This window comes from Mauremys reevesii, linkage group 6 (genome assembly GCF_016161935.1).
Source record: "Mauremys reevesii isolate NIE-2019 linkage group 6, ASM1616193v1, whole genome shotgun sequence".
Taxonomy (NCBI): Eukaryota; Metazoa; Chordata; order Testudines; family Geoemydidae; genus Mauremys; species Mauremys reevesii.
The window spans coordinates 49,231,747-49,255,812 of record NC_052628.1 but is presented as its reverse complement, the minus strand read 5'-3'; the positions used below and the strand labels follow the sequence as shown (position 1 = coordinate 49,255,812).

Genomic DNA, 24,066 nt, shown 5'->3' with positions numbered 1-24,066 from the left:
CTGTTGAACAGCTGCTACATTGCAAGGCAGAGGTGGCTACATTTTACTGGTGGATGAAGTGACCCCTTCTCTAGCCTTAGTTATTACAACGAGTGCTGTACAAAACCTTGACAAAGATGGACGGACAGAGAGATCGGAATCACTCCCTGTTTTGTATGAAAAAAAAATCAAAATCTTCAGGTAAACTAGTAAAATAACTACAGTGTTAATTAAGAGAGATGAATTCAAATTACCAAATCAAGACAGAGTTTCCATCAGTGCGTCCCAAGAACTCCACACACCCCATTCTCCTGTAGGATACTCAATGATAACACAGTTAGTGAAGCACAAGACCCAGAGAAAGTGATGAGTGGCTCCGTGCAATTCAGAGTGACATGTTTTTAAGGAGCTATCTGCTCCTTTGCAAAGCTAATAGAGTCACTTTTATGGTAGTTGGGAGCTTTGCCATTTTACATCTCCTGCAGATGTGGCCTCTTGTTTCTGACAAAAGGACAGCTTTGTGAGATTAGACAGAGCTTTGTGCAGAGTATGCCAAACCTGCACTAATACTGTTGAAATTGGGGTTGCCAACTCTTCCAGATTGTCCTGATATCTCCAGGAATTAAAGATTAATCTTTAATTAAAGATCATGTCATGTGATAAAGCCTCCAGGAATACATCAAAACCAAAATTGGTAACCCTAGAAACTTGAAGTGTGTACCTTTAAAAAACAAACCAACCATGAAAATTAGCTTTTTAAACACAATTTCTTTAAGGGACTGCAATCCAATAGTCCAGGCAGTTGTGGTATGTCACCTAAATCCTGAGAGAAACACTGTAGATAAAACAATAGCAAAAATCAAGAGATGCCTTACAGCTCTGATCAGGCTCATGAAAGAAAAGGAAAGGATCTGAAGCGACGGTCAGCAGTTCAAGTATGATACCCTCCTACACTACCAGTATATGGCAGAGGAATTGGAAATCTGTGTTTTTCTATGTTTCTTTCCCAGACATTAGGGATCAGAACCTAAGGAGTCCCCAGGGTAAATAGAAGAAGGAACACTGTGACCCACTTAATGGTGGTCCATAGAACTGCTCTATAGTCCTCCAATAACTGATGCCCAAATAGGAGTGCTAATGGTTTTTGAAGGAAAGTTGACTTCTGTATTGATTATTTCTTTTAACAAGTAACGTAGGTTCCAGAACCTTTGAGGGCTTGGGGTGGAGGATATGAGCAGTCATCTTAAAGGCTGACTAGTTCCCCATAATAAGTCTATACTCCTTACACTGCATACGATGTTGAATCTAAACAAAGCAAGGTAGTCATCTGGAACCCAAGAACTAAGATTGATTTCGTTAATGAAAAGTGGCTCATAAGGACACTTTTTACCAGTGACCCTCTTTTAATACGGAACAGGGCACTGAGACCAAATGGATCCTTCCTTGTAATGTGCACTTGAACACAGCTCCACAAAACGCTACTATTAACATAAACCCCAAGCTGTTTAGGGGTTGTGTCCAGTTGAGGGACTGCCTTTCCTCTGGGCAATATTCCCACAGGTGTGGCTGATGTAGTCTCGCTGGAGCCCCAGTGGTTTTAAGAGTGAAGGAGATGCTAGCTAGGGCATTTTCCTTGGGAAGTCCTCAATTTTGGAACTTCCTCCCCACCTTAGTTCCAAAACAATCCTAATCTATTGACCTCCAAAGCATGCTGTGAGGCCCATCTATTTACCAATCCTATTGTAGTGAGAGGCATGATAAGAATTGGCATTTGTGAGTCCAGGGGCATTGGCTGGGTATGGTTTCATCTCTGGCTGGTATTATCTGGTTTTGTGGTTAGAAGAAACTGCTTAATCTGGTGGTAGTTTGTTGCGGGGAGCGGCTAATTGGGCTAAGGTGCTTGAGATAGATGCTTCTGAAATAATTCTCTATACATCTAAATAAATATGTTGGGTTTATTACTAAAACCACTCTTTACAAAATCAGGCATGAAACAGAGTTGGTTGCGGATCTGAAGGGCCAATACATTCCAATAAATACTGATGTCTAGTACTTTCTTAAGTGCAAAGCTTCTCACCTGATCATTGTGCATGGAATCTAAAAAGTGAATGCTTCAGGTCAAAACTTTGCAATCTACAGCCTTTGGGTGCCACTGGCTAATTAATGGACCCATATCTATATATCGCTGACCTTGGTTATCTCCTCTTTGATTATTCCATTAGGTATCTATATAAAATTCCAATGACAATAGATGATGAATTTTCCACAAATAACAATAGTTTACACATCACCTGAACTCCCTTAGACTCCTGCATAAGTGAATCCTTCTAGATTTGTGGATGCATTTATGTAAAGGTTAAACTAGAGCAGATAAAACATATGACTGATATTAATTTGCTGATCCATTTAATTCAGTGTAACTATTGACTCAGATAGTGACAACTGAATGTACTAACTGTGGGTCTTATCCCACATCCACTGAAGACAATGAAAGCCTTTCCATTGACTTCAAAAGGAGTTGGGTCAGTTTCTACATTTGACCTTTTCTTCTGCTGAAGGTATGAAATAAACTTACAAAAAAGTAACATGTTTTTATGTTTAATGCTCTGTACCAAGTAATACGCCTGATATGATCTGCAAATCATGTTTGAAACAAAACAAAGAATGGTAGTATTAATATGTATTTGTTTTAACAAATATAAGTTGTTTCTTCATTGTACTAAAACCTCATCTTAATCAAATGTTGGACAGGCAGACTGGAAGTTTGTGCCAGTTCAGCCCATTTTTAAGCAACCAATTAATTTTGATCAAGTTTGCTTGTTTTAGAATGTCCTAATTGTTCAAAATGTTGTTTATATGACACACTCAAACTGCTCTGACTGCAACACTCAGACTGACTGTGCAAATCCACATTTTTGTCTTACAGGACTGGATCATCTCCATCTGTGAGAGTGTGCTTTGGCAGCCTAGAGGGCAGCTTTACAGTCTGTCACTTACTCCTGCTTATTGTTCAACAAGGATCTTTTTGAAGTACGTCACTCAGTGAACCACTTGCTCCAGAATGACTTCACCAGCACATCTCTCTGTTGCTGGGCCTGATGAATTGTCTAACTGCAATGCACTCCCAACAGGAGTTTAGGACATATCTCCGTGAGTGCAAGGAACCCTAAAATAGATTCATCTTTAACTACAGTTTGGAAAGAACATATTCTATCGACTAGCTTCTTTTCTCTAAAATTAAAAAGAGGGTTGGTTACTAAATCTGGGTTTGCAAAAGATTTGCCAAAATATTCTTTCAGGATTAGCTTTGGCCCAATAGCAACATGGGTAGCTCATTATCACCTGCCTTCTTGCTGAGAGCAAGAGCGAAATTAAGACTAATTTTGGGTCCTCTAACCCTGGCAATGTCAATTGATAGGATTGTTAACAAGATGAAATTTTAATCTCCCTGTAGCGGAGTGGCTATCCGCTCCCGCCTGGTGGGGCTTTAAAACAGCCCTGGGAAGGGGCTTTTGGCTGAGCTGGCTAGGAAACTGGCTGCAGCTGGGGGCCACGCCCCAAACTGGAGCCCTGGGGCTTATAAGAGGCAGGGAAGCCAGAGCCCAGACAGAGTCTCTCTCTGCTTCAGAGAGGGATGGGCCTGGCTGCTTAGGGCTTGAGGCCAGATACCTGAGGGTGAAGCAGGGCTGGGAACAGGCCGAGGAGCTGGGGAAGCTCCAGCCTGGAAAGCCCCAGGCTGCGGCCTAGCAAAGGGCCATAGGTACTGTGGGTTGCAGAGGGCAGCCCAGGGGTAGGACGAAGCAGCAGGTCCAAACCCCCTTTGCCTGTGATGAGTGGGCTGATACTGCAGTCTGCCCCAGGGTGTGGGGCTAGACCATGACTGTCAGTAGCCACTACTGAGGCAAGGCGGGGATAGTAGCGTGGGGTTCCCCTGGGAGGGGGAGACCCAATTATAGATAGGGGGCACCGGGGCCAGAGAACAGGCGGGTCACCAGCCTGCCGAGGGCGCTCCAGGGCCGGACCGAGGGACATTCCAGGCCCGACCAGCAGGAGGCGCGGCCGGGGTGAGTACCGCCCGCGTACACTCCCACAGGAGGGAGAAGTGAAAATTATGTCTTGTTTCTAAATACCCCTTGCACTGCTGGGTGGCTTCCAGCCAACATACTTTATATGTATTTTCAGGTGTAGAACCACCATGTAGCTGTGACTTCGATGTCTTGCATGGGAGACTGACAGGATTTAGTTGTAAAGAAATTAGCCTAGAATTAAAGTGTGTAAAACCCATAATCTCTCTTTTGGCATAAAGCTCAGCAGGTGAAGTATGGGAAAGCCTATGGCCAGATGTCTACAGCTCCACCAGCACCTCAACAAAGTAAGTCTCATGCCAAAACATAGAAAAACATTTGAGATGCCACAGTTCCAAAGAGCCATCACCATTTCACTGGGGTGGCGGATGATATCAAAATGGTCTTTATGTATGTGGAGAGTATAAACAAGGAGGAGAAGGATTTTTATGATGGCACAAGGGGAATAAAACTAGGAATAACTGAATAAAATTAAGACAAGAAAAACTTAAGATGAGAATCAGCAAAGACTTCTAATGGGTGGAATCTATTTATACTGTTGTATATACTTTCTAAGGAAAGGATGGAAGCTGTTTTGCCAGGGACACTTGATACAGACTGAACAGACCAATAAAAAATACAGTGCAAGGAAAAATCTCACCCTTTGAGGAGATGAGTTAGGAGATATTATTCATCTTAATATTAATTATTATCTTTATTTAACCCTAAGGTTCTGTTACCAATTCCTCTGTTCAGTGTTTGTAAGGTGGCTGTAACGAATTGTTTTAGTAATATGAGAGCAGACTCTCACCATGTTCATTCCCTCACTCCCATGGGAGATATTTCTATTGTTCTGATTTCCAAGACATCTTTTAACTGGGTCTCAAACAATAAGCCAGAGAATGGCTAAACAAGCAGTCTGATATATTTATTTTTTCTTTGATCAAATAAATTATTTGGTGAACACTTTTAGCTACTGTACAACTAAACAGGACAGAATAGCAGAAAGAAAATACCAATAGCCTGAATGAGACACTCTCTTCTAAATATAGACTTTGCAGAACTGTTGACTTCTAAGTTCATAGGACTCATTTCCATTGCTTCTCAGTGGTTCTTTTTCATCTGCCATGTCACTGTCTTTCATTTGTGCAAAATAGGCAGGAGAGGCTTTGCTTTCATAATGCCTATCAAGAGACTTCAGGTGGATCAACATATGGAGAGCATAGGCCAGGACTAGAAGCAAAATCAGTGACATAATCAAGCCCATCAGAATTGCTGGTGAAAAAAAGGATGCACAATCTTTGGCATAAGCAAACTGTCCTCCTTCAATGTTAAAGCCTTGAATCTGTTAAGAGAGTAAAAGGATTTATATTAAAAATCATCACTTTCTTGGTTAAGGGGCAGTTCATGATTTTGCTCCTACTGCTAAGTAAGAATTTTTAAGCCAATGTTTACATATAAAAAAATGTATCTAGCAGCACTGGCTGGATTTGATTCACTCAGTTTATTCATGTCAATTTTTTAGAAACAGTCACTAATTCTAATCCCCTTGGCTCTGGGGCCCAAAGGATTTGCAGATTGATTTTAAACAAACTCTTCTGTGATCACTTTTGAGAGCCAAGTCAAATTTAACTGTGAGCTTGATCACTCTGGTTTACATTGTTTGGAAGGAGTCAATAGTTTCCCTGTTTCTGATTATACAAACACGGACACAGGTATCCAAAAAATGACCAAGAAAACACTTAAAGTTGCCTACCTCTAATCATTAGGTTGCGGGATCAGATTCAGTCCTGTCTATGTGGATGCAACACCACTGAAATAAGCAGTTTTGCATTCACATCTGGTCTGAATTTGGCCCACAGACTATAAATTTCACCTATGGCTGCAAACAAGTGAGAATTACTTTAACTCTAGGATGAAGTAAATCTGCTGTGCAGTCGTACATAGAGAAGACAGATGGGATTGGCTGCCTGTCTCAGATTGCTCTGGAGTTTTAAAGACCTTCCCCTCTTTTGTAGCTACCTTCATTTTCCCCCTCTTACCCATCCTCTATTTATTTATTTTGTTCCTCTCTAGCTGAAGAGTCCATTCCTGGGTGAGCTGTTAGCTTTGGCCTCTATCTCCCCTAATTCTGATAAGGAGATGGGGTCAATGACTGTTGTAAAAAATCCACCTTGACTGACCTCAGAAACGGACCCAGGTGTGATCTATTCACAGAATGTTGGGCTATGGAACGCATAACTTTCTTTCCCAGCTGACTGACGGTCAGCTGGAGCTGCAGGCCCTATGCAAGGACAGCTGGAGACTTGCTGACAGTGCTCAATGAAGACTCTACTGAAGTTGGTCTTAAGAGCCCAATTGCCAAATATACAAAGAACAAAGGTACAGAGATGTAGAGCAGAAGGTGACACTCCTATGTATTGTGTTGACGTATATCCCTAAGAAGAAATTAGATACCAAATCAGTGCAGCCCTTTATCTCCCTTAACATGAAGTTAAGTACAAGACTTTAAATCTTCTTTTCTGTTCATTTTCTACTCCTTGATCCATCTCTGGAGATCCTATAAACTGCTTATAGTATGTCATTGTTTTCTTGGCACCAAGGCTTAGAGGTGCCAGTCAGCACACCTATGACATTTTCTTGGCTTAACTTCATCTTATTACCTGGAAATCGATAAAAGTGACTTCCCAGAGCCTGGACTCATCGTTTGCGGAGCTGGGCATCAGGAGTGCATCATACCTCTGCAAGCTGCTCACATGTTCACAGTGATAGGAATAACTTGCTGGAGCATATATTCTGGTTGCATTAAATGTTGCTTGCACAGAATGGTTGTAAAGCAGCTGTATTCTGTATAAACTAAACCAGTTCTGAACAGACAGCTTGTAATAACTGTTTATCAATAAAAATCTGAAAATAATTTTTTAAAAAAAGAGAGAATTAGTAAAGTTGCAAAAGTGAGGGCATATACTGTTGAATCCAGCATGCAGAACAGCCATACAGGACTCACTGAAGTCGACAGATCTATGCCAATTTACATATAGCTCTTTCTTGCTATATGGGAGACCTGAGTCTGGAAAATAATTTTTGATTCCTTGTTGCTGCAGCTGAAGAAGATCATTGGGCACACAGGACTGGTCCCAGGCTGAGCAAGGTAGTCACAAAAATCCTGAGCATCTTCTGACTGCCTAATTATGGAACAGCACTAGAAGAATATCATCCATTCTGCTTCCTTCCCTGCTGTTACAGATCACATGCTGCCCAGGTAGCTGACTATAAGAAGCAAACTGGCAGAGGAAAACAAAGTAAAAATAGATGGAAGAAATTCCACTGGTTAAAAAAAAAACAACTCAGTCAAGCAATGGGTAAATTAGAAAACATCATATTGCCACTAGCTTGTGCTCCCATGTAAATATAGTTTTCCAAACCACATGTAGGTGAGCTCTGAGATAGGGGTCAGGCTCCAGGGAGGTAGCACCATGGATTAGTGGTTTGGAAGAGGAACAGGGAGCTGGGGAGAAGCCAGCTGGATGAAAAGCTCAAGCCCAGGGTGGACACCAGTAAGCTAACGTGTTTGGTTTTGTTTGAGGGTATTTGAGTTCTGCTGTGTAAACTGGGGAGAAACCTGCTACTCTGAAAGAAGACTAGGATTCAAGAGGAGCCCAGAAGGGACTGAAGACATTGTATGGATGACAAGGATTTGCTGAACGCTATCTATTTTGGGGACACTGACAGAGGTGAAAGTAAGCCGGTCTGGTACAGCGTACCGACAAGAGCCAGTACGCAATGCCAGACTGGACCAGCTTCCCCAGGCTAGGATTTAAAGGGCCCGGGGCTCCCCGCAGCAGCCAGAGCCCCGGGCCCTTTAAAGTGCTACCCGAGCCTCACTGCCGGAGCCCTGGGATAGCGGTGGCAGGACTCCATTGGCGATTTAAAGGGCCCAGAGCACCGCTGTGGTAGCAGCGGCTAGAGCCCCGGGCCTTTTGAATCACTCCTGAGCCCCGGGGCTTCCAGCCACTCTGCAGCTGGTAGCTCCTGGGGTGATTTAAAGGCCCCAGGGCTCCCAGCCGCAGTCGGAGCCCCTGGGCCTTTAAATCTTGATTTAAAGGGCCCGGGTATTTAAAGACCACGCCTCTTCTGGTTGAGGCCACGCCCCCTGCTCAGGACTCCAGCATACTGGTAAGTCCTTTAAGTTACTTTCACCCCTGGACACTGATACTCTGGAAGGGTTGGGGCTGTAGATGACCTGGCTGGAGGGCTGAGTCACAAGAAGCAGTGGACCATCAGGAAGCCTACCTAGATGAGGGGAGCCTGCGGTGCAGCAGTGAGGCCACTCATCTAAAAAAAATAGGGGGAAAAAATAAAACAAAAAGAAAATGTATTTAAATAGGCAAACTCCATTAAATATAATTGTCTGCTTTATACTTCACTATATAATTAACAAATCTGACTCACAACCCTTGCTGATACATAATCCTTCTCACAGTTAATTTCCCAGACAACTTGCGTTGCAAGTCATTCAGTAGATATTAACGTTTGATAATCTAATAAGTGTCTTTATCCTTATCTTGTAAACCTACCTAATAACAAGCCCCTTGAGGTTGTCCATGTCACCAAACTTAAGTGAAAGCCTAGATCAAAAAGAAAACAATGTCAAGTTGAAATGCAAATCTAAAGGAAAAAACAAACAAACTGACATTCATCAAAAGAGCAAAACATGATTACAACAGACAGTATTTTGAGGCTTTATTCAAATCCCACTGCAGTCAATGAAAAAAATTTCAGGGATGAAATACTGGTCCCAGTGAAGTCAATGGGGATTTTGCTGTTCCCTTGAGAGGGGTCTGGATTTCACACCAGGAGAGCACTTAACCACATGCTTACCTTTAAGTGTGTAGTTAAATCCCATTGACTTCAACATCAGTGTACCTAAAGCATAGTCAGATGAGATATACATGTTCCTTCACAGATCTATACATATTTATAAGGCATCTATCACCTTGGTATCTCAGATAAAAGTATTTCATTAATGCAATAATATAACCCATTCTTTGTCTCACAGACCCTGCTAGAGTATTACAAACCCATATGATAGCTAAGTTCAAAGTGTTGCATTTATACAACATCACTGAATCAGCTTAAAGATGTTGATTGTAGCAGAGCTCTATCCAGCTTATTGTCCAATCAGTGAGGACAGCTGTGGCTTACCACGGTAAGAAGCATTGTTAGGTCAATTTTAAAATAGAGCCTTAAAATCAGTATGATTATGTAAATATTGCTCCAAGTACCATCTTTCTACTTTCTCACAAGCTAACAGATCCAACATTTCATTACTCTGTGGCATACAGATTGTTTTATTTAATGATACTATTTTGCATCTTAGAAACCATCTGTGTAACTGACCTTCATTGTTGACATAACATTGTGCTTTTCTATATCTATGATTAGATATTGTTACACAATTAATTATCATGCACACACTTACGTCACTTTAGAACTTAGGGTGGTGGGAAATTAAAAGCATGATTAGTCAGACAATTTAATACTGTCTCAAGACTGGATGGGTTTCAAGTGCAGAGCTAATTTCTTCAAAGGTCACTTAATTCACTATCCCGAAATTGGGTCCAGTGAGCAAGGAGGAGGATTTCAGACCCTCACTTGCTTAAATTACGCCAAAATCAGACATAAATTGTGCCGATCTGATTATACCACACAGTTGAACTTCACATTAAATTCAGTGCCTGGACAGGACTCTGTGCATACAATAATCTACCTCTGTATTTGTTACACATATAGTACATCCAGACACAGAAGAGGCCAAATCCTTGGTTATAGGTCCAGCTGCTTTGTGCTGATCTAAAGGTAGATCAGAAGATTCTCTTAACAAAGTAGCGATATAAGAGCCTGGCTAGAATGGGAGGGGATGAGGTAGAGTACATAGAACTCTGCCTTATCTGCAGCCTGCAAAATTTAGAGCAGCCCTTAGGCCCAAAATCAGAGGAGCAGAAAGGGAGCTTCCACCCTTTCCCCTGTTCTCCTCAGCAGCACCAAGTGGAAACAGTGCATCTCAGGATCTGGCCCAAGGTTTCTATTTGGCAATTCCTGTGAGGCTAATCCTGATTCAGGAGTCTGATTATCTGTTTTCCTATCTGCACAGCATGGATTTCCACATGCAGGGAATTGGGTTAATACTTAAAGACTGACAGAAGCACATGGACCAAAAAGGCTTTCTGTTAGTATATAGCAGGACTCCAGCAGAGATTCCAAGGATTTGGTCAGAAAGGTTACATAACGCTTTGACATACATCTCCTAATGCTGGCTAGAATAAAGTGATAGATACATCTTGTAAATTTTAACTCCTGGCCCTTGCCAGCAGGTTTTTCCATGAGATCTGAGGCAGAAGGCTCTATATTCTAGTAGCCTATTGTTATTTTATTTGTTGACCAGTAAATTTTCCCAAATATTTTTATTTTATAACAACAAAGGACTTTAAACTGGCTTTACAGTCCAGGTTTGTTGTGAGAATAAAGACACTAACAACTGTGAAGCACCCAGGCACTAAGGCAAGTATCTAAGATTGATAGAAAGTTACAGGATTTTGTTTTGTATTCATCTCCTTAGTCACTGTAAAGTGAGACCAGCTATTTTGATCCCATTTGAAAATGCTGAACACGTGAATAATTTTAAATCACTGATTTTTTTGCAGTACTATGTACAACTGTAAAACTGTGCATTGCCTTTCAAACCGTTTCACATTTGTGCAGTGTTCTAGTGGGACACGGCCTTTACTGAAATGTTCCATGTACATTAGGAGGTTTCTAGGTCTGCACTAGCAGACAGGCTTATTGTTTTGAAATGTATCACTTCTTTTATTATGAAAACTAACATTATTTCTTCCTCATTTCTCTTTCCTTTCCACAATACAGCTCATTTATGAGTCAGATTCTGATTATTGAGAACAACAACTGGCTTTCAGCACAGTTATGCATCCTCTACTCAATAGCATACATGGATTTTGCTGTATTAATTTGGCACTTGTTGAAAACTGAATTATTTTAGCTACCGTGGCCCAGTGGTGAGGGCACTCAGGAAATGTGGATTCAATTCCTTGGTCTGCCATTGGCCTGCTGGGTGACCGTAAGTCACCTCTCTGTGCCTCAGGTTTCCATTTGTAAAATGGGGACAATTACTCTTACCTTCTTTGGAACGTGCTTTGATCTCTACAGCTGGAAAGTGCTATATAGCAGCTAAGTAGTAATATTACTACTGTGTGGCATCATATAGCCACACACAGCTTTACTTGCCTTTGCTCATTAAAGATGTGATTCTTCCACTCTTATGCTGAATAGCATTTTACACAATGGTGCAATCCCATAGACTTTAATAGGACTATGTGTGAACTAAGGAACTACTCCATGTGAGTAAATGTCACAGATTAAGGGTTGAATTATGGCCAGACCTTACATAATCACCCTCTACCACCCTTGCACAGCCAGTATAAAGGCTGCTGAGAATCACAGTCCCTGCATTCAAGGCAGTGCAGAGGCTGCTCCCCACCCTGGCCAGCCACTTTCCAAAACGGCATGGGGAGAGGGCAGAGCATATGGGGTGAGGACTCAACCCTCACAAGCAGACCTGGCCGGCCACACAGGAAAGAGGATGCCAGCCACCCTTTTAAAGGGTTAAAGAAAATTAGTCTTTCCCCCAGTGTAACAGGGGGAATTCTTAGAAAGCATTGTGCCACTGGAGCACTGTAGCTCCATCCCACATTACAATAGGCTGTGCCCCAAGGATTAACTAGCATCCCCGCCAGTGCCTGACACCGCCATGGAGTAGGATGTAGTCTTACATTGCACTGTCTTCACTGCAGTTGGAATCTCTAACATCCACAGTTGCATGAATGCCAAATGTCTTCTCTGTCAAGTCCAGCTGTGTATGATTTTTAAATTTAATCATTATCCTCCTTGCCCAGAAAAGAATGCAGGGACTTCCATTAACAGTGACATTCACAGGGTTGTGTGGCCATGTCCTCCAAGAGTCTCTTTCTGATTGTTCTTTTCTGCTCAAGTTGTAACTGACCACCTAATAAACCACATAAAAGATTGTTATTGCAGGAACTACTTTCCACATCACATAATGAACAATAGCACTGGGATAGCACCCAATGGGTCCAGTCCTCAGCTGCAATGAGCTCATGCTCAGAGCTACTCAGCTGGGGAGACAAAGATGGTTCTACCCACCATTTCCATCTCCTCCAATCCTGGGGATGGCAGAGGTCCACGCACACACAAGCGTAGCCAGAGAGCTGATGTGACTTACATTGACTGTAATAGCCTCCTAGGGACTGGACCAGGAGCACTGAGGCACAGTACACTCCCACCTCAGCCCAGCCCATAACACCCCCTACATGAAGATGTGTAGCAAAGCTGGCATAACCAGTTGTACACCGAAAGGGGATTCCCCTACGACAGGAGACTTCCCAGCGGCACCTTTAGAGCAGTTTTAAGTCCCCTTTGTTCTGCTGGAGCATTGCAAAAGGGATTTAGCTTGGGCCAAGGATCAGGCTCTACATGTTGAAAGTACTGTACAAATATTAGCCAGTTTAACAAGGGAAGCAAATAAGGTTGCATGTGTGTAACTGGGAGCAGAATTTGGCCCAATACTGTTTTTAAAGAAATGCAAATTTTTAGATAACTTCTACATAGGACCACGGCCAGAGTTAGGGCTCCTTTGTAAAATTATTAGTTTATATGTTTAAAATAGGGAGTGTTGCATTTTGCCTCGAAGTCAGGACATTGACTACAGGTACTAGAAAGATACTGAACTCTCATGGTCAACTTTCACAATCAAGCAAAGCTCCCATGGAAATGCCTATAAACAAATAAAAATGTCAGTGAGTAAAGACTTCAGTATTTAGCTCTAACTCTTAGTTTTTGCTCAAGATTTCAGACAATGAGAATTTTTTCCAGTGTGCAGACCTGCCATATCTGATAATATAGCTGTAATTTCCATGGAGCTGCACCTGTGTAACTGAGAATGGAATTTATCCACTAGGTCTTGTTCATATGAGACAAGTATTCTGTGTCCCAATCACACATACCATTTTATCAGACTGGATAGCTACAGTTAAGCAACAAAGTCTTGTCTTGACTAGTAAGTTTAGCATACCAACTCTCCTAGCAGCTCCTAAAAGTCTCCTAAAAGACTCCCGTGCTACTTGGTCTGACACATGGCACAACAAAACCACTTGAGTGTTGTGATTTAAAACAAGTAGATGTCTGCAGAAGACCAGGAGAGAACTTACAAAACAATCATGAACAAATATTACTATATTATTATGACATTATCTCAAGGAAAAAATAAACCTGTCCATCTTCCCTGTTATAATGCAGAACATTTACCCATTAGCTCATTTAGGTTAAATTGCAACATTTGCAGGATTCCTGACGTGTAAACCTTATTTTCATAGGCGTGTATCTTTGGGACAAGTCCTATGGTCCTTACTCAGGCAAAAGGCCCATTGAATTTAATAAACCAGCAGTTTTTCTCTCAGTTTGATATTCAGCACCAAGTCATACAAGCAAATTCCTGCATCCCCTGCTCAGTGCCTCTAGATAGGCATCAATACTCTCAACTCTCATTAACTTCCAGTGGATGTCGAGATGACTCAGAACCTGCCAGGAACTAATCAGCAACTAGCAGGATCAAGTCATTACGAGGAATATCTGACTAGACTGTGGGAAATCAGTATTGTACCACAATAATTAGACAAGGTTGATTGTTATCTCATGAAAATAATAATTAAAATACAATTAATTATGCCATGAAAGAACTTACAATCTGTTTCTGATACCTCCATACCTGTGTAATTGCTACTTGTTTTAAGTTACGTTTTGGCTTCACACCACCCTCGTAACGTTGGTCTACAAAAGAAAGAGAGTTATGAGTATAAATGGAAAACAACTGATACTTTAAGATGCATGATGCTGCATGTTCTCTTGCAAAGATGGACCTACAGCCAATGCACCTTTATGAGGGCTCTATTGATTATGAAATATATTTCAGTTTGGTGCAGAAAACACTCATATGCTGAGCTCATCTTTGCCCATCACAAAGCAATTTTCTAGCAAATTCTACCAGTGTTGTACATCTTTTTTTTTTCTTTTAGAGACAAATCCTGCAGCCCTTATTCAGGTAAAACGCCAGTGGAAAAGAACTTCAGGGTTTAACCCTTGGTGCTGTAAATTCATCCACCTTACATCCATTTAAAAGGGGCTCCTTGTTTCTTCATGCTTTGGACCACATTTTCAAAGCAGGGTGCACAGAAGGAGTATGCACGAGCCTGCATGCACAAATGGGGATTTTCATGCCTGTGTTGGATAAAGCTACACATGAACTGTAGGCGAGAGAGCAATTACTTGATATATTTGCACAAATGCAAGGTTTTGTGGGGAAAAACAGAATGATGTTAGTTTCTGTGTACACTCCCATTGCAGCATCCTTTGAATATTTGGCCCTGTATGTTTTCAATTGAGGCCAAAAATGTAATATTTTATATCATTTTGTTTTTATCAAGTTTACACCCATTGCTCTGGGGAAATCCATACAGTTTTTATTTTAACAGGGCTAAGTGTTTAATTTGGAATATTTAAAGAGGATTGCACTATGGAGGGTGTATAATATTCTCATTGCTTGGCAGAGCTCTCAGTGACTTCAATGGAAATTGTGTGTGGGATTCAAGGGCATACTATGCGGCTCACAGAGACAATATCAGTGCATTCAGATTCATTTAAAAGCCTTACCATTTCTTTGGGGCAGCTCTTGGTATGAAAATGCATGTGAACTGAAACAAAGGAGACAGAGAAAAATCTTTATTGTACAATTGTGTATTTAACATTTGAACCAAGTTTGCTGAGAAGAGTTCCACTTTGTAATGTTTCGTTCAACAGTTGTGCACTCACATGCAAAACAGCCAAAAGCCAGTGTACCCAGAAATGACAGGTTTCAGAGTAGCAGCCGTGTTAGTCTGTATCCGCAAAAAAAACAGGAGTACTTGTGGCACCTTAAAGACTAACAAATGTATTTTAGCATGAGCTTTCGTGAGCTAAAGCTCACTTCTTCGGATGCATAGAATGGAACACACAGACAGGAGATATTTATACATGTATATATAAATATCTCCTGTCTGTGTGTTCCATTCTATGCATCCGAAGAAGTGAACTGTAGCTCACGAAAGCTCATGCTAAAATAAATTTGTTAGTCTTTAAGGTGCCACAAGTACTCCTGTTTTTTCCAGAAATGACAGTCATCCCAATATTGGAGGCTCTTTTGATGTAGAGCAAGCTCCTAAGCCGTCCCATCCCTACTGACAGAACAGAAGCTGTGGCCAAGAGACAGGTTAGGGCTCCCTCCCATCCTCCCCAATGACTCTAGCTTTCTGTATCAGCACATAGGGGATACTGTCAGCTATTTTAATGTAGACCAATCTTCAGATTCCTCCAAATTACAGTGGCGTACTGTCCAGTTCACAGCCAGCCCAAGAGCAAGGGGGAACAAAGCCAGCACTGTGCACTCCTCAGCTGCAGGTAAAGATTGGCATCAGCACATTTAGGAAAATATATAAACCCTAAAATACTTTTTCCTACTTCAGGAAAGAGCAGACATAATCCCCCAGATATATGGCTGTACAAAGGAACAATCATTCAAGGTGCCAAACATCCTTAACTCCCACTGAAGTCAATAGGCAAGGTGCTTGTTAAGAAAAGCTCAAGAAAACATTGAGTGAATGCCTGCCTAAAACTGTCAGTCTCCTGAAATTTACGACCTGTGATTAGCCTCCTACAACATTTAGGCCCAGACACTGAGTGGGTTTCAACTGGTGCAGCTTTATTGTGGTCAGTGGATCTGTGTCAATTTATACCAGCAGATGATTTGGCCTGTAGGATCAAATCTTTTACAATTGCCAAAGCCCAAGCAAACAGGCTTTGTGCAGGTTTGCTTCATAGTGTATGGAGTGGAATCATCCCTCCCAATCCCATGGACACAAGTGTAGACACTCCTACACTCTCAGTGCTCTGGTAGCCTCCTTAGGAATTGTGCCTCCCTGTGGTAGATTGTTTGGTCGATCTGTTTAGATGCTGATCCACTGGCTATGTGCCCATTTCACCTGAGGCCCACTGCATGCAGGGGGTGATGATCCCCTCGCATCTGCTCTCCACAGCCTGTCCTTCTGGTTTCCTGTGATGTGAAACCACCTCAGTTCACCAACATGTGACCGGGGAGGGGCAAAGCAAAAGAGTTGCCCCTTAGCCACTTCATCTGAGAGCATGCATCCATGGGTTGGGGTTTTTCCCCAATACATTTATTAGATTTAAATCCACCATGCAAGCAAGTTACGAATAAGACATTTCTAAAGGCTAGTTTCTTGAATGGTATTAAAATAAGCATGGTAGGTCAGTGTCTTAGCTGCACGATGGCTGGCCAGCTGGTGGATCCAGCCCTTTGAGGATTCCTCCTGTGTAAGGGGGATCCCTGGGCATAGCAACTGTAGGTCACCCCTTACCCCCACCCAGAGCAGGGGTGTTCCCAAGGAAAAGGAGGCATGTCCAGGGTATCCCTATGCCCTGGCGTTCCCTGGCTGCCAGAACAATCACTTGGGGCTAATGGCAGCAAGGCCTAAACTAAAACAATATATTCTAACTTATGCTGAGGGCCACCTCCAGGTCTGGAGGAGCATAAAGGTGTCTTAAAGCCACCTTTGCAGCACCTCCCCTCCTGCTCTTGTGCCAAGCCCAGCTCAGGCAGATCAGAGAATCCAGCTACATTCCTGATGGTAAAACTTCTAGGGTGCCTAACAATGCACCTCAGTGGAGCCAGGATTTCATCCTTAATGTTTGTTAAGGAGGCTTTGTCTTTATACCTGGTTCCTCCCCATGAGTGTGTGTATTTTCAGGCATACTCTGTGCAACACGGAATAAAACCATTGTGTTCATTTCCAAAATCCGCAAAGCCAGAAAGCAAAACTGAACAAACTAGGGTGGACTCTATATTCCAGCTTGTCACTTTGTCCCTAACTACAAGGACTGGTGAGCAGCTTTGCTCCAACCACTGTGCAGACTACGCTCTGCTGCAACAGGAGGCAGCAACAAAACAGCAGCCATTCTTCTCAAAAACCATAATAAACCAAGTAGAAAAGCCAGCTAAGCTTCTGCTGCTCCAAGACTGAGACTCTAATTAGGGCTGGGAGAACCTTAAAAGGTTCTACATTCCAATCCAGTTCAATGTAGATAAGTACCATGCTCCTACTTAAAACTATCTAGGGTGAATTTTAATTAGATACAATGAGCCAAATTCTACTCTTAGTCACACATGTCCAATCCCACTGACTTCAGTAGGGTTGCACACTTTCAAGAAAGAGCACAATTTGGCCCACTATTCTTCACTTGCTATTCTACACTCTAGGTTAATGTTGTTGAGAACTATTAAACAATGTCCATGTTTCACACCAGAGGTGAGCGTATTTCAGTAGGTGGTGAAATTATTCTTGTCCTATAATTAACCAAAGGTTGGTCAGATCCCTTGAAAGTACTGGGCGCCATGCATGACCCCACTCTTCCCCTTCTTTTGGCATCTTGGTCCACACAGAAGAGCAGGAGCAAGCGTTTTGCTGTACTCTCCAGAGTGCAGAGACTGTTATTGTGGGAGACTCTTGCAGAGCTACATAAGGATAGGGGAAATTTCTTACATTGGCCTAAACACAGGCTGGTGATGGTCTGGCCCTACTGCATTTATCATTCTAACATATCAGGCTCCAACTTTTCTAAAAGTTTGGTTTGATGAAAGAAAATAGCCCTAAATCTCACCCATTGTTGGTTTGTCATGAGAAAAAACTGGGGTGGGCCAAATCCCGGATTGTTTCCTCTCTTTTTAGTCAGTGGTTACTAAGGTAACACTCCCACTCAAGTCAATAAAGGAGTCAGAACGTGGACTTAAGGATCTGACAATTTTTTCTTTTCTAGCATTCTAAGATAGAACATCGTATCTTGTGGCAAGCAACAGCAATGCAAGGGTTATTGACATTTTTCATGGTAATATATATAAAGATGAGGGGAGGGAAGGGGAGAAAGCCCCAAAATAGGCATTCCAAAAACTTAAAAGGCAAATAACTTAACATATAGTTATTTTACTGAACATAAAATTAAAAGTTCTAGGCCCAGTGTTTCTACTCAGACTAAACGTTCGTGTTAGAACACTTTAATGCAAGGTTACAAAATTCAATTCATTCCCTCATATAGTGGGAGCATTTTTTTTATGCGCTAGTAAAATATCATCTGCCCCTCCACCTCCCCCACCCCCCAGAAGTCTCCCATCCCAAATGGGGCTAAAATTAAGACTGTGTCAAGTAAAAAATGAATACATCTCTGAGGAAGACTAACAATATTCAACACCAACCCCCATGTCAGAAAACAGGCAGGATAAGGGGCATATTCACATGTGGAGCCATGCATATGTTATATCCTTAACAGAACAGTCTGAAATTGGACTCCTCAAGGCCCATGATTTCACATTGGAAGCTTGTGACAAGTACAATTTAACACCCATATGTCTCATGCGAAAATGTACCAAAGCTGCTCATGCAGACATGTCAAGATTCTTCTCTCAAACGAAAGACACTCAAAAATAGATGAATGTGCACAGCCAATGAAACAGTCATAAACAGTGAGGAATTCATTGGAAAGAGTGATGTGTGAGACACTGCTGAATACCATACTATGACAAATACCATCAGCCACATGACTGTTTCTATTTGGGAGGTAGGTGGCAACGTGGCAGGCATGTCAGTGAAGTGACCTTCGATATGTATTAAGGTGTGTGCATCTTAGACATTTATAGAGTGCCAGTCACCATAGCAACTAGGAGTCTGAGATTTCTTCATTATCTATTGCTGCTCATTACTGCTTACATGCAGGAAAGTGCTATGTAAATTTCTCTCTTTTTCTGAGAAACATACTTGAGAAGATAGTAGTTAAGAAGCTATGGCAATACCTGCAGTCTTCAGTTTCCCTTGACCCTGGTCAGTCTGGTTTTAGGCCTGTGTATGGGACAGAAAGTGCATTGATGACAATGGTTGATGATCTCCTCCCAGCACATGTTTATGCTGATTTTATTAGATCTGTCAGCTACCTTTAATGCAGTTGATCATGAGGTGTCGTTGGCATGTGTGAGGTCCCTGCCAGGAGCGGATGGAACCACTTGGAAGTGGCAATGCCGCTTCTTATACAGAAAGACCTAGAAGGTAATCAAGGGCAATTATTCCTCCACCCCATGGACTCTCTCGTACAGGACACCACAGGATTCTGCTCTGTCTGTCCTCTTGCTCAGTGTATGTGATGAGGCTTCTGGGAGAATTAGTAAATAGACATGGTCTGCAGTGTTTGCAATACATTGATGATACCCAGCTGGGTATCTCCATTATATCACATCCACTAAAACAGAACAACCCCGTGTCTGCAGCAGATTGGGACTTGGATGCAGGCTAGCTGGTGTGAGACTCAATCTGGACAAGGCTGACATTCATAGGCTGGAGAGATCATTCAGAAGCAGAAACTAGTTTTAAAAGATTATTTGGCACAGTTTCACATTGGGAGAATGTATCTGCGCTTGTGGACTGCACCGGCTGCCTGTGGCTTCTAGGTAGTGTTCAAAGTGCTGGTTTTGCCCTACTAAGTCCTGAAGGGTTTGGGCTTGAGTTACTTCAGATCTCTCCTCATGCTACACTACTGTGCTTCTGATCAATGGAGGAGGCAGAGTTGGAGCCACCTCAATGTAAAAGAAAGGGAGCTGCTGGCAGGGCTTCCCTGTGGTCTCCGAGGGCCCAGTTTGTTAACCTTCCAAAGCTCATCTTTTTTTATAGACATCTGAGGAGGGAGCAGGGAGGAATCAGGTTGGGAGGGGTTGTTGATTGGTTTATAGCAGGATTAAGTTTATGGTAGGATTTGCTCTGATTAATAATGTAAGGGAATATAAGCAATTCTACTGGTTATTGTAAATGAATATTTTGTAAAGGCGCTCACAGCTTGGGATGGGCACTATCTAAATGCTGTCTCTGATCGGGTTACATGTGGCTCTCCAAAACCCTACCACCATCAGATCGGCAGCATTCAAATTCAAAGGACAAGTTGGGGAACTCGAAGGAGATCTGCTGGAGCAAGGCTATCCTCATAATATTGATGGGTAGATCTCAATGTGTGGAGGATTTTGGCCACGATGGACCATTTGGAGCACATTTCATGGCTCTTCTGCTGCTTTTTAAACTTGCTGGCAAAACTGTAGGTCAGAAATATCACGGGAAGACGGTGTGAAAACACAAATGAAAATGCCTTTAATCATTCTCAGGACTCACCCTAGACTTGTGCATAACAACATTCTGAGTAATAACATTGTAAATGTGAATATGACAAGAGAGAAACTAGCTGAGACTATTACTGCTAGACCTCTGCTATTGGCTAAAAGGGTCACATGAGCTAGAAATTAAACTATAAAACACTTAACAAAGAGTGACTAGACCTGCAACACATTTGGAGCAATTTTTAAAAATATAATGAAATAACTCCTGAATTTATGGTCACTTTTCCACCTATTTTAAACTAAAAACTTCAACTTCGGTATAATGTGTTAAAAGCATTGGCCTTTCTTTAGAATTACAAATCTGAAAATAACTGCTCCATGTCCATGGTATGTCTGTGTCTGTCTTGTATGCTGAAATTACCATTCTAAGTTTGTCAGGAGCCCAACTGAAATTGGCTTAGTCCTAATACAAAGCACTGGAATGACTAATCACTATGTAATACCCAACTAAATAAGATTATATGTATAAAGAAGTGCAAATTCCTACTTATCAGATGACATTATCAGTCTATAAGGTAAGGAAGTCTTTTTTCCATCTGAAAAAGCTCATGTAAAAGTATAGGGCCTACTCCTGAAAACCTTTATGTGAGTGGCCCTTATTCATATTGATTGCAGGGGGAGTTAGGAATGATCAAGTGAGGAAGAGTTTGCCATATGTAGTTTTCATTTCAGGAGATAAGGCAGCTAAAGGGAACTACATTAATAACACAAAATACAATCTATAGTATTATTACTGAATACTATCACTTTGAAGTGCAGATTACATCGGATAACACAATGTTCAAAATAAAATAGACTCCTGTAATATCTTCATTACTCCTTAAAAACATATCAAAAAGCAGTGCAGCCCACTAATGTTATCCAACTTCAAACTAACTATTGCTCACCTAGTGCACTAGTTTCAATTATTTACACAATATTTTACTAGAAAATAACATTTGAGCCGCAGGTAAATCAAACATAATGCATAAAAGTTTGCTAGTGGACCATATAGCTACATACCTGATTCTAATCTTAGGGTACAAATACACCACAAGTTAAGATGTGATTGTAGAGTGGTAGACATACCTTTCCTAGCTTTACTCCAGCTAGCATGGGTAAAAATAGTAGTGAAAATGGACTTCAACCCAAATATGTACTAAGGGTCCCTGGCCTACTCACACTACAATCACACCTTTGTTTGCAGTATAGACGTACCTCAGTTACACCAACCACAAGTAACTTGACTGAAGTTAATTCACTTACACTGGTGTGAAATCGGTGTAAGTGAGATCAGAATCAGACCCAAAACGTAGGTTTCTTTAACAGAATCCACCAATGAAAAATATTTTATTAGACGGTTTATTTCTTATCATTAACAAAGAAATCCCTACAAAGATAGTTAGCTTTACAGAGGGAAGCAATCATGCCTTTCAAATTATACTGTATTATTTTTATAGTAATTTCACAGGAGGAAACATACCTTTCAGAGACCCACATTTAAATAATTATTTTATATTTTAATTGAAATTTCACAATTAAGGACTTGATTCTGCAGTTCCAACTTAGGCGAAACTCCCACTGACTTTAATGGATTATGCCTGAATAAGGTCTCTAGGACCAGAACCTAAGAAGTAACAAAACTGTAAAGCTTTGTTTTTTAAAAAAAATAAACTGAGTTCAGTATTACTCCTGGTGACTTAACACGTGATTCTGCTTCAGTCAAAGACAAAACTTACATTAACTTCAATGGGAACAGGACTGGGCCTTAATGCATTAATCTTTCTCATAAAGTTTGTGTGAAAACTCAATTAGTTCCATTCTGTTAGAACATCTTACTGATCAAAGAAAAGTGAAACGGCTAAGGAGGCACTAACTGATCTGGAAATTGCCAGATGAGAACAGAAAATAAACTATTTCCATGAAAACATATTGTAGTATTTATAACTGACTCACAGATCTCTTAATACAAGCTTAAGCAAATCACCACATGTCCCTGTTGCCCAAAATATTCAGACTTTATTGCCAGCTATGATGATCATCATATTTGATCTGCATGTTATTAGTGACTGTGTGACATGATGCAAATAATTAAATTTGGCTATTTTCACTTTTATAATGCTTGGCTTCAGAAAGCACCCTCTCTTTCTTGTCATTTTCTGTGCCCTCTATTTATGCTATATAAAAAAAACCAGAATGCACTCAAAGTCAATGGCAAATAAAAACACTTAGGATTAGGAACAATTTTGTCAGTTTAATATTTCTTACAATATTGAACCTAGATTTCAATAATATACACTTTACAGAAATAGAATATTTTAGCACCTTTGTTTCTTGGCACCTCTGCTGCTATTTTATTTATAATTCTGTTTTAACAACTGGTTGGGAATGAAAAAGTGAGAAAAGCATTACAATGTAACCAAATATGAGAAAGAGATCATTAGGGCATATGCCTTTTTAAACCATTGTAGACTTATGTATAAAATAATTTGAAAGAGTTACAGTAACATTTCATATCTTAGAGTTGAGTAGGTTCATTTCTGCATTTGTCCTAGATGTTTTAAAATTAAAAATATTCTAATCCTCTGCTGTCATGCTGAACTGTGATCAAATCTATTTGAATAAGACACAAAGTAAAATTACAAAACTACAACATTTAAAACATGCATTCAGCTTCACCAAAGTAGTTTGTTGAAATGTAACAAATTACTGACCTTCCATCCATTCTTACAAACATTTGATCCACAGAGACTGAAAATCCTACACATAAAAAGAGGAATAAAAAGCTAAAAGCAATATTTTTTTCCATTGAGAAAGGAATCTGCCTCTCCTGACCAAGCACATCTGTTTTTGCAAAGAGATCAGAGCCTGTATTCTCACAGATCATGTTGTGATGGATAGCACCTCCAGCCAATAGGAAGCAACATTTGCTACTGCATCAGTTGGCATGCACTATGTAAACATAAAGAGCCTTTTCTAACCCACTCTTGCTGACATACTCTATTATTCATGTTAATGAATTATTAGAAAAGAACTGAGTTCTTGGGTCCTAGTGAGTTAGGAGGTGAGCTGTCTTTTAAGAAAATAAATATTTAAAAAAAAAAACCTCTCAAAGCTCAATGGAGCCCGCTACAGGTTACTCATTGTTGTAGTTGACCTCTCCCGTGAAAAGTGTGATTTCAAATAATAATGTGACTTTACCGTCTGTAATCATACACAGCTGAGAAGGTCACATTTTAATTAATTAAGCCTCATAACACCCCTGAGAAGCAGTTAAATATCTCAAATTTACAGATGTGGAAAGTGAGCTACAGAGAGGACAAAGACCTCTTGGGGGCGGGGAGGGGGGGGGGAATGGCATCAATTTGTAGGTGCTTTACTTTCTATCTTACTATGTTTTATCATCATAATTAACTTTACAATTTTCAGGTGTCAATTGATTTTTAGGTGCCTCATTTTCGGGATTGCCAACTTGAGATGCCTGGGGTCCCTTTGGATCCCTGAGGATTTGCCTGGGTTGATAGTAGGACCCGTGGCCTTATCCACAGGGATTCAAACCTTGCCATCTTTTGGAATGATGTGGGGGATGATCTGGGGCAAGCAAAGCAAGTGGTCAATTGGCAACCGACTCTTTTACAC

General features: G+C 41.1%; 1 protein-coding gene and 2 long non-coding RNA genes across 3 annotated transcripts in view; 2 read left to right on the top strand and 1 right to left on the bottom strand.

Moving 5' to 3' along the window:
* Positions 1-3,171, top strand: part of LOC120407632 — a 31,306-nt gene extending 28,135 nt beyond the window's left edge. Inside the window, exon 2 of the long non-coding RNA XR_005600144.1 lies at positions 2,906-3,171. This is a non-coding gene — a long non-coding RNA (uncharacterized LOC120407632). The remainder of the gene's footprint in view (positions 1-2,905) is intronic.
* Positions 3,172-3,987: 816 nt separating this feature from the next.
* Positions 3,988-7,728, top strand: LOC120408265. The gene is made up of 3 exons (XR_005600572.1): positions 3,988-4,043; positions 4,286-4,351; positions 7,148-7,728. It is a non-coding gene; the product is annotated as an uncharacterized LOC120408265 (long non-coding RNA).
* Positions 5,006-23,256, bottom strand: ATP6AP1L (ATPase H+ transporting accessory protein 1 like). Its single transcript, XM_039544976.1, has 7 exons — positions 23,142-23,256; positions 14,844-14,884; positions 13,903-13,964; positions 11,891-12,123; positions 8,621-8,671; positions 6,707-6,950; positions 5,006-5,388 (listed from the first exon to the last, which is right to left on the bottom strand). The coding sequence occupies exons 1-7, from the start codon at positions 23,234-23,236 to the stop codon at positions 5,086-5,088; spliced, it is 1,029 nt and encodes a 342-aa protein (XP_039400910.1). The 5' UTR covers positions 23,237-23,256; the 3' UTR covers positions 5,006-5,085.
* Between the last annotated feature and the right edge of the window lie 810 nt (positions 23,257-24,066).

Excerpts from the sequence above, each read along its gene's own strand:
- ATP6AP1L (XM_039544976.1), bottom strand. The coding sequence starts at position 23,236 with ATGGAAAAAAATATTGCTTTTAGCTTTTTATTCCTCTTTTTATGTGTA. Across the intron at positions 13,965-14,843 it reads AGAGCTGCCCCAAAGAAATG|ACCAACGTTACGAGGGTGGT; the intron begins GTAAGGCTTTTA and ends TTTCTTTTGTAG. Across the intron at positions 12,124-13,902 it reads AACAAGTAGCAATTACACAG|GTGGTCAGTTACAACTTGAG; the intron begins GTATGGAGGTAT and ends GTGGTTTATTAG.